Below are 10,905 nucleotides of genomic sequence, written 5' to 3' on the forward strand. Positions count from 1 at the left end.
AAGATAGAATTGGTGTGTTAAGGTAGTGTTTCCAAATTCTCTAATGCACATTTTAATGTTTCATTTGTTTTCATTTATTCATTAAGTAAATGGCTGTGTTAGTGTAGTGTTTCCTGCTGATTCAGTCCGTCAGCTCAATACAAGGTAAGATGATGTAAGCCATATTTGCTAATCATGATTATTCCAGACTGGTTTTCTTCTACATATTTGATTAGAAAAGCTGTATAGAGTATTCACTGATAGCTGTGTCAATGTTCGATGTGAACCAACAGCTGAATGCAGACAAAATGCAGAAGACCATGACATTTAATGAGACATTTTGTGGGCATGTCCCATTTTAATAAGCATTCTTCTATATAAATTAAAGTAAATATTCTCTGGCTAGTAATGGTAGTAATATTATGCCTTTATAAATGCCTTCAATCACTTTTTTTCTGCCCTTTAAATAGGTTTTGGGTGATCTCAGCTGAAATACTCACCCTCTATTCTTCCTAGTATATCTGTTTTAAGTCTGCCAGATGTTTTAGCCAATTTCTGCCAATTATTCATGACATCTTGCTTAGATCAATATTATGATGAAACTTTGACTTTTTGAGGTTTTTTTGTGTGCAAACTACTGTTCTGTTCACTTTGCCTTATTTTTTTAGATTGTTGTCTTGTTCCACAATATACCCATGACTAATTAGAAATTATTATTATTATTATTATTGTTATTATTATTATTATTAATCTTTTATATTGCTTAAATATAGTTTTCCCATCTGTCTAAACTCTCCCCATAATGTGAATACACTCTAAATTTCAATTCTACTTATGTGTACTGTCCATTAAGACTGCGTTCTTGCTTTGGCTGTAAAACAGGTTACTTTATTTCACCTACATATTGAAGATTTCTACTTGAGTGTGAATGATTTCTGCTTTAGTGTACTATCACAATGATGGCATTTAACATCAAATGTCTGTGTCACGTCCAGTTGTCAGTGCTTTGATTCAGTTCACTTTTCAGTAGAGATGTTAATGGCTTGCACATCCATGCTTGTTACTCCTCTTTTAGTCTCCCCAAATTGCCTGTTTCCTGCTGAACATAGAACACAGTTAGTGGTATATATATATATATATATATACATATATATATATATGGTATATATATATATATATATACACTGTATATAGTCTCTGAGATGAGCCCAAAAACAGTTGTTATTCACTATAGGGAGACACTGCACAGACAGTCACGCTCAAACTGGGGACCCTGGAGCTGTGATTCAGCAAGGCTACCTGTTGTGACACTGTGCTACTGTGTCACCTGTATACAATCAGGTCCATAAATATTTGGACAATGACAATTTTTTGTTATTTTAGCTGTCTACCACAGTAGATTGGAGTTGAAATTAATATACTTTCAGTATATCATTACAAATCATGTGAACGGTGTAATAATTACAGCACTTTTTATGTGACCTAACACAGATACGCCTTGATCTTATTCTTCATCTGGCCAATTGCTATAAAGGAGTTTTTCTTAACCAGGGGAAGAATTCTTTTGTCATGCACCAGAATTGTTTTCCATGTTCTTCCAGACGTATTGGTGTTTCTGAGCTCACCTGTGCTTTCTTTCTTTTTAAGAATGTAACAAATAGTTGATTTGGCCACAACAATGTTTTTGCTATCTCTCTTATGGGTTTGTTTTGATTTTTCAGGCTAATGATAGCTTGCTTCACTGGCAGTTACAGCTCTTTAGACATATTGAGAACTGACAGCAAGAAATTCCAACTCTAGACCTTTTATCTGCTTACTTATAAGTAAAATAATGATGGAATGATATGAAACAGCTGAGTAGGCAATTGTCCAATTCCTTCTGGTCACTTAAAAAGGGGGTGGAGCACATATAAAATGTGCTGTAATTCCTACACTGTTCACCCAGTGTGGATGTAAGTACCCTCAAATTAAAACTGAACATCTGCACTTTGTGATCATAATAATTATTTGATTTCAACTCCAATATACTGTGGTAGACTGCTAAAATAACAATAACTTGTCAATGTCCAAATATTTATGGACCTGACTGTATGTAGCATTGAGTTTATTGGCAATATCCTGTAGGTCCCTGGTTCTCAAATTTGGTTGAGCTGACAGGAAGGCTACGGTAACTCAAATAAATGCTCTTTGCAATTGTAGTGAGCAGAAAAGCATCCCAGAATGCATAGCAAGTGAGACTTTGAGGCAGATGGGCTACAACAGCAGAAGACCACATTAAGATCTACTCTGTCAGCAAAGAGCAGGACTCCTAGGCTACAGTGGGCACAGGCTCACCCAAACTGGACAGTTGAAGATTGGAAAAAGACCAGTCCAATCCGATCTTTTTTCCAATCTTCAAAGCTAGCTAATTAGGTTATCCTGTTAAACTGCTGTTTAAAATGCTAGATAAGAAAAAATGATACTATTTTAATACTATTTTTATCATATGTAAAATATTTTAAGATATTATTTCACAATTTTGAGATAAGTCATAATTTCGAAAGTCACAATTTTGAGATAATAAGTCAGAATTTTGGTCAAAAAATGTTTTTCATATGCAAATGCATTTTTTTTTCTTTTCTAGCTAGTTGAAAATGGGCTTCCATACCCTGTCCTAAAGCAGACAAGAAAACCTGTACTGTCTGAAACAATGACATGATGTAGTGTCATGATGAAATGTCACAAAAGATGAGTGTAACACAACAGGAGGAGATTTGATGCAATTGGTTGTAAAGTTGAATAGTGCAAGTATGCACATACACAAACAAAACTAGATGGGTGTAATAGACATTCAAAACTCTAGACATATTTCAACTCAATATGATCATACAGTATTTTTAAATAATTAGAAATATACTATTATTTACCAACAGGCCAAATTACTTCTACTGATTGTGTTAGATTATGGTTAGGTACACGGACCATTAACACAAATGTGTGCTCTGTCGAGTGTAAGAGTATTGTAAAGTATTGCCGTGTTACACTGTATAATTACTAGCACATTAGGATTGAAATATTCAAACTGCACGGAATAAGTAGAGAGCAAACAAAACAGTGCCATGTAAGATTATAACATCAAAGTGTGAACGAATAAGCATAACACAACAGAAAGTAATCAGTAAAAAAATTTGTGTGTTGTATAGTGTATTATTACCTCTGCTTTTGGGTTGCAGTTTTTTACTCTGTGACCTGGAGATGATGTCTGGATCAGTGCTTTCTGCAGCTCCCAGAGTGACAGATCATAATAACTTTGAGTGTCTGGGGAGTCCAGATGCGTGAGCGTGATGAATGAGTGTCTCAGGGCTGCATCTGGGTTTATTCGCTGATGGGAGATGAAGGCCAGCATTCGTTTGATCAGCTCGACCATATAGTGGCAGTCTGTGATCTCAGCAGCCTCATCCTCACTGCAGAATGTCTTGTTATCCTTTGTGATATTCAAGTTGCATAGCTGGTCCAGAGAACTGAAGATATATTTACGATGCTCAGCGATTTCTCCATTAGGACCCTGCATTGAAGGTCTCAGTTCCCATGCAGGTGCACCATGTTGGTCTATGGTAAGTTGGAAGAACAGATTGGTTTTTGTAGCTATGTTCAGCAGATGAGAATGTGGAAGGCCCTGAGTCTCACAGATGTAGCGCACTTGTTCAAACTCAGATTCGCCTGGATAAAGAGGCCATCCTAAATAAAGCTCAGCCATCACACAGCCTAGGGACCACATGTCCACCTTTTCACAGAAGGGAAGTCCAAGGAGAATCTCTGGAGCTCTGTAAAATCTGAAGGAAGAAAAGATAAATGTCCTATGTATATGCATTGTAATGATCAAGGCCATCACTTTAGACTTTTTAAATCCTCTTCCTATCTTCTATTTATCTTAGTGATCAATATAAATGTTGATAGAAATAGAGCACCAAAAATTCCTTTCCTTGTTTAGCGGGCTTCTTTCTGATGACAAGCGTGCGTGTCTATAATGCTATTGTCATACAGGGTTATGTTCACTATGTGTATGATCACGATGTGTATGATATAAATAGCCTGCTCTTGTGTTAGTCACATCTTCCAATGTCCAAATTTTCTAGAAGCTTCAGGATGATGAGTTGATGCAATGTTGATGTTTCTCTGTGTTGTGGAACACACTGAAAATTGATTTGAGGTCAATGCAAATTGTAAATATAGTCTCTTTTTAGTCATATTAAGTCCTTTCTTAGTAATTTACCACCACATCTGAGAAAAACGTTGACTTTCCATATGGTTTTGTCTTGTTCCCACAGTCACTGCACCTTTAAATTGTCCATGCATGTTAGCTAACTAAAGCCTAGTTTCCAGTAATATATCTTGGGTATTTTTCTATGGTTAACTATTTTAATTTACATCACAGCACTGTTGAAATCTCTGGATTGATTGGTCAGAAAGTGTTGATTAATTTTCTACAACAGTAGCTCTAATTGCAAAACACAGGTTTATATTTATGCACTTGTTCTAATACGTTATCATTTCTATAGTAACAACTTGCACAGGGACTCGTATGGCGGACGCTCCACATAAGCAGATTTACAAAATAAACAGCCTTACCACTTACTTTTATAAAGAGCTGACTCTAGAGACGAATGCCAAAAAACACTAAATAAACAATTACACACATTTTAGGTTTTCTGACAGACAGAGATAGACAGACATTTTGCTCAGTTTTTTCCAAACCTGGACTGGATGTAGGGCTCTTTGACAAAGCGCACTTCACTGAAAATGCTGGATGAGCCAAAATCAATCAGTTTGACCCTGAATGGAAAGCGTTGCTGATTAACAATCATGATGTTTTCAGGTTTGAGGTCGGCGTGAATGATGGCCAGTTCTCTGAGTTTAGCTAATGCTGTCAGCATCTGGCAAGTAACAGTCCTGATGTTGCGCACAGGTAAAGGCCTGAAACCGTTCTCCTTTTGCAGCTCGTATAGGTTTTTTTCCAGCATCTCAAACACCAAGTAGTGCTGAGATGGGTCACAGAAAGCCTCAAAAAAGTGAACTATATGACTCGTCTTGAGGTTGGACCGTAACATGGTGGCGATCAGCTTCAGCTCATTTTTGATCAACTGGCTCCCAATGGCATTGTAACTCATAATTTTGACAGCCACCAGCTCTCCGTCGCTCTGTCTCCGGCATTTTACTACTTTTCCAAACGTGCCATTCCCCAGCACATCAAGAATATGATACACTTCAGTTTGTGAGTAGATAACAGACATTTCTCTGCATGCTCTGCTCCTCCTCACTTTATTTCAATAATAAACAGCCTGGTAAATAATTCCAGAACTTGTAAAAGGTGATATCACAATACCAAACCATTCTGTGATAGCATGTGGATACTTGTACCTTTTTTTTTTTTTTTTTTTTTTTTTTATCTTCAAGCTAACAGTGCATTAGCACTGACTTTTGCAAGAACCTGTCCTGGAAGTATTTACATTTGCTCATTTGGCTGATGCTTTTATCCAGCATGACACAGGATACCACTGAGCAGTTGAGGGTCTTGTTCAAGGACCCAAACATGGCTTCTTAGCACTGCTGTGATTTGAACTCAATCATTTGATCAGTAAGCCAAAGCCTTAACCACTGAGCCACCATTTTACCATCCTGGGCCCAAGGTAGGTATAGACATTGGATAGGACCTAGGGTCAATTAAGAGTAGCCAGTCCACTTACTGGCAAGGTTTTCAAATGAAGTACATGGCAGGCACGTATAGAGAACACACTACACTCAGACACAGAAACACTCAGGCTTCAGTTTGAACCACAGCCCCTGTAACTCTTAGGCACCAACCTGCTGCACTAACTTAACAATACAAAAAGACTTTATTAATGTCATTTTGCTTTACTTGTGTTTATATATTTAGCCATATAAACCACTTGACTGTTACTATTAAAGCATCTGATACAAACTGATTGTGAAAATACTGCAGTCAAATATCACAACTGAAACCCCCGCCTCAGTTTAGATGTGTAGTTGAATCGCATCAATCTGGCAACCATGCTCTCTTTCCAGACATTGCAGCAACATGGCGGTAAGTTCATTTCTCCACACCGAGCAACCTGGAAATATGCTAAAGCGTGATTCAAAGTTTGTTCAGTATCCATTTTAAGCTTTGGCACACAACTTTTGGAACAACAATGAAAAGTTTGTGCAGACTGATGGCGATGTATAAAGTGTAAATCTCTTTTATAAATTCTAATAACGTAATTAATGTGTTTTTATTGAAAGACTTATTTTGTAAGCTTATTCAGCGACCTAGTTACTGCTGGTTATTTTCTTACAGGTTTAGGTTTTTCATGGGGTCGACTAAAAAGTTATTATTATTTTACCAGTAGCTCTCAAGTGTGAAACATAGATTTATTAATTGTTTTTTAACATATAGATATTAATCTCTCGGTTTTTCTCGGATAACCCCTTGAACTGGCGACCCCGCCGGTGAATGTGGTACGTGCCAGCTGCCTGGATGTGACTGGGTCTGGGCAGTTCCACTACCTGAAACGGGGAGGTGTTTCGCGTTCAGTTGGAGGATGTGTTTTGTAGAGCAGCCTTGAAGTGATGGGATTTCCGGCTCTTTTCAGTGAGCCAAAGGAATCGGCTCAGGTCACCAATAAGAATCGATTCTTTCTACTCCTAAATTCCTAAATACCTCATACTCTACCTTCTGATTAATAAAGTAACATTTTACATTTGTTTTAAAAGGTAGGTAAATAAATGCAAAACTAGTAATGTGTTGCTTATTTGGATTGAAAAATTCAGTAATTCTCTCAGAGAGAGAGCATGTGTGCATGCATGCTTGTATAAGGTGTGATAGCTGACAGAGATGACAGTATAAGGTGTGATAGCTGAAATAGAGCTGACATAACATTAGGTGTGATAGTTGACATAGCATTAGGTGTGATAGCTGACATAGAGCTGACATAGTATAATGTGCGATAGCTGACATAGAGATGACAGTATAAGGTGTGATAGCTGACAGAGCTGACATAGTGTAAGGTGTGATAGCTGATATAGAGCTGACATAACATTAGGTGTGATAGCTGACATAGTATAATGTGTGACAGCTGACATAGAGATGGCAGTATAAGGTGTGATAGCTGACAGAGCTGACATAACATTATGTGTGATAGTTGACATAGCATTAGGTGTGATAGCTGACATAGAGCTGACATTGTATAAGGTGTGATAGCTGACATAGAGCTGACATAGTATAATGTGTGATAGCTGACATAGATCTGACATAGTATAATGTGTGATAGCTGACATAGATCTGACATAGTATAATGTGTGAGAGCTGACATAGTATAATGTGTGATAGCTGACATAGAGATGACAGTATAAGGTGTGATAGCTGACATAGCATTAGGTGTGATAGCTGACATAGAACCAGATTACTTAGCTAACTGACGTGTCTACGTTTGCCAGCACTTGAAGAAAAAAATCTTTCAGTTTTGATTGTGTTGATGGAGTATACAGGCAATGTCACGGGGACATTAGACATCAGCCATCACAGCTATGTGTCAGAGGTGAGCTCAGTGGTGGTGTGGTGGCGTGGCAGTGATGGAGCTGAGAAATTGATATTTTTTATTTTGCGCCTGGATAATGTACGCGTGTATAAGCATATGGATAACATATGTTTTACCTTGTCGGTGTGATAGCTGACATAGAGCTGACATAGTATAAGGTGTGATAGCTGACATAGAGATGACATAGTATAAGGTGTGATAGCTGACATAGAGCTGACATAACATTAGGTGTGATAGCTGACATAGAGCTGACATAGTATAATGTGTGATAGCTGACATAGAGATGACATAGTATAAGGTGTGATAGCTGACATAGAGATGACATAGTATAATGTGTGATAGCTGACATAGAGCTGACATAGTATAAGGTGTGATAGCTAACTCCTTAGTGAAAGGCTCACTGTTGGCAAGCAACTATACTGACACACTAGTTTATAACCAAATCAGCCAGGTAGCTACTGTATAACATTGCTGGGTTATTTGGTGATAACTGGCAAAATAATGTTACTGCAGACGACACTTAGCTTCTCCTGTGGCTTCTGCCATAGTTTCTCAGGTCCATTCTCTGACTATAAGGTGTGATAGCTGACATAGAGCGCATGTGAGAGAGAGAGAGAGAGAGAGAGAGAGAGAGAGAGAGAGAGTGTGCGCGCGCGCGCGCGTGTGTGTGTGAGAGAGAGAGAGAGAGAGAGAGAGAGAGAATTAATTACTGGCCTGTTGTGTGTCAGTGGCAAACAGCAAACAGCAGCAGGCCAGTCTCACCTACATGCTCCTACAACTCCTCTACTCACACACACACACACACACACTGTGTGTATGTGTGTGTGCATGTGTATGCATCATGACCATGTTTAAGTTTTTAAAGAGCTTTATTGAATTTAAATATTGCATAAAACAAAAGAAATAACACACCACATCATAAAGGTTTAGCTGGGGGGGCTGTTGCTTGCTGCTTATTTGTCAGCAAAGATACTATGATGACATGTTTGTCGAATTGCCATCCAGTACAATTGTGTGTTTGCTAAATTCCGCCACTACACTTGGGGTTGGCTAATTAAGTTGAAAGAGGTTTGGTGGTGTTGGAATTTGAAATCTCAGGATACCTACATCTGTGATCACTTTAGTTATTTAGTTAATGCTCTGCTATAAGCTGAACAAAGTATAAGTAATCGGTGACTTTTCACTGTCTAGATGTACTTCACCAGAATTTCTGCCCTTGATCGTAAAGTGAGTGGAATTACTCTTGAGTACAGCTTGAGACTCCAGAAATGTCTCTTTGAGCTTTGAGCTGTGTGTGTAAGCCCGCAGACGACCCACAGGAGTTGAGACTGGATGTGTAGTTTTGTTTAGCTCAGTGCAAATTACATTCAATAAGATTATATCTCAGCATATTTTGATGGTGTGTTGTAACCCACCCTTGATTTCACTCTGGAGATAATTCTGAGTATAATTTCACTTAAATAAAACTTCTGCTCAGAACCAAAATAGAATTTGTGTATTGTTTTTCAAGTATTGTAAAATGTAATGTTAATGCAAAGAGTCATAATATGAGTAATGTTTCTTTCTCTGTCTCTCTATCTCAATCTCTCTCTCTCTTTTTTTGTATTTAGTTCAGACCAGCTGCTGTTGGATGTCTGCAGAGAGTGCTTTTCTGGCTAAGGGGAGACCCTCTGGAGCATTGGTTTTATCCATTGGGATTTGATTGGTTTGTGAAAACACGTGTGATGTACACGTTAGTCATTGCATTTGATTTTGTCACTCTGAGCTTCGTAGCAGTGCTGAAACATTGATGCTTCTTATGCTATTATTTAAATGTGCCAGACTTGTTTGTAATTTGTTAAATTGTCTACTGAAACAAATAAAAAGTAGTTATAAAAATAGTTGATGATAGGTTAATTTATTACAAACTGAGAAAGTTGTAATCCTAAATTCTTTACAAATGTACCTCAAGTAATAAAATAATTTTTCCACCACTTATGTTTTTTTTTCTTCCTGGATTGTATTTATATTAAAGTTGGGTATATGAATGTTTAAGAATATTAAGATGATGAGCTCTCATTTGCCATAATATTGCACACTCCAGCCAAAATTGCAGGTTTTTGTGATGTAAATAATGAAACTAAGATAAATCATATCAGATCTTTTTCCACCTTATAGCAGCCAAAGAAAAAAGGAAAAAGAAAAAACTTACAACAACCTGGTTGCATAAGTGTGCACACCCCTGAGTGTGTAAGACACCTCAGGATTTTTGTGTAAGAGTCTACTAACTTAGCACATCTTGCTTTGGCAATTTTATTCCACCCCTTCTTGCAAAAATGCTCCAGATCTATCAAATTGTCAGGGGATCTCCTGTGCACAGCCCTCTTCTAGTCATTCCACAGGCTTTTGATAGGATTTAGATCTGGGGTATGACTGGGCCATTCCAAAACATCAATCATCTTCTTCTCACGCCATTCTTTTGTTGACTTGGATTTGTGCTTTGGGTCATTATCATGCTGGAAGGTCAAATTTTCTTTCAGCTGTCTAACAGAGGCTTGCAGGTTTTGTGACAATATTTATTGGTATTTGGAGCTATTCATGATTTGCTTTTTCTTGACTAATGCCCCAGTCCCAGCTGAAGAGAAGCAGCTCCATAGTATGATGTTGCAACCGCAATGCTTCACCATGGGTACGGTGTTCTTTGGGTGATAAGCTGTCTTGAACATATCTTTTAGAATTATGCCCAAAAAAGTTCTACCTATGTCTCTTCAGACCATAATACATTTTTCCCACATGGTTTGGCAAAATGTAGGATGGTTTTCGGTGGGCTTTTTCATCAGAAAGGGCTTCTGTCTAGCCACCCCACCCCATAGCCCAGACTCGTGATGAATACAAGAGACTGTTGTCACATACAGACCAGCACTAGCCATATATTCCTGTTGCTGTAGGTCTCTTGGCAGCCTCCCTGATAGGTATTCCTTTTTTCGTTACATCAATTTTGAAGCGACGTCCTGTTCTTGGTGATGTCACTGTGGTTCCTCATCTTCTCCACTTGTTGATGGTCTTCATGGTGTTACATCTAATGTTTTGGAAATTCTTTTGTACCCCTCTCCTGATTTGAAACCTTTCAACAATGAAATCAAGTACATGCTTTATACGCTCTTATTGCTTCAGATGAAACCAAGATGTCAAGAAAAAGCTACAGAAACAGCTGATCTTTATTTAGCGTTAATCAGAATCATGTAATTGATGACAGGTGTATGATAATTACTTTTGAACACGAGTTGAAATGTGATTGTTAATTGTTGGTTAAAAATGTTGGTTAAAAATGTTGGTTAAAATTTGTTGGTTAAAAAAATGGTTAAATCTGAGC

General features: G+C 37.8%; 1 protein-coding gene and 1 long non-coding RNA gene across 2 annotated transcripts; one reads left to right on the top strand and one right to left on the bottom strand.

Annotated features, from left to right (window-relative positions):
• Window positions 1-355: 355 nt before the first annotated feature.
• On the bottom strand, window positions 356-5,716 carry LOC113526481 (homeodomain-interacting protein kinase 4). The gene is made up of 3 exons (XM_026913548.3): window positions 4,714-5,716; window positions 3,173-3,791; window positions 356-1,078 (listed from the first exon to the last, which is right to left on the bottom strand). Exons 1-3 carry the CDS (start codon window positions 5,247-5,249, stop codon window positions 1,040-1,042), a joined length of 1,194 nt encoding a protein of 397 aa, XP_026769349.3. The 5' UTR covers window positions 5,250-5,716; the 3' UTR covers window positions 356-1,039.
• A 65-nt stretch (window positions 5,717-5,781) lies between these two features.
• LOC128318551 (uncharacterized) lies at window positions 5,782-9,433 on the top strand. The gene is made up of 2 exons (XR_008301946.1): window positions 5,782-6,061; window positions 9,164-9,433. It is a non-coding gene; the product is annotated as an uncharacterized LOC128318551 (long non-coding RNA).
• The last annotated feature ends 1,472 nt before the right edge of the window (window positions 9,434-10,905 follow it).

Source organism: Pangasianodon hypophthalmus, chromosome 6 (genome assembly GCF_027358585.1).
Source record: "Pangasianodon hypophthalmus isolate fPanHyp1 chromosome 6, fPanHyp1.pri, whole genome shotgun sequence".
Classification (NCBI taxonomy): Eukaryota; Metazoa; Chordata; class Actinopteri; order Siluriformes; family Pangasiidae; genus Pangasianodon; species Pangasianodon hypophthalmus.

Excerpts from the sequence above, each read along its gene's own strand:
- LOC113526481 (XM_026913548.3), bottom strand. The coding sequence starts at position 5,249 with ATGTCTGTTATCTACTCACAAACTGAAGTGTATCATATTCTTGATGTG. Across the intron at positions 3,792-4,713 it reads GAGCCCTACATCCAGTCCAG|ATTTTACAGAGCTCCAGAGA; the intron begins GTTTGGAAAAAA and ends TTCTTCCTTCAG. Across the intron at positions 1,079-3,172 it reads ACTGCAACCCAAAAGCAGAG|CAGGAAACAGGCAATTTGGG; the intron begins GTAATAATACAC and ends TTCTATGTTCAG.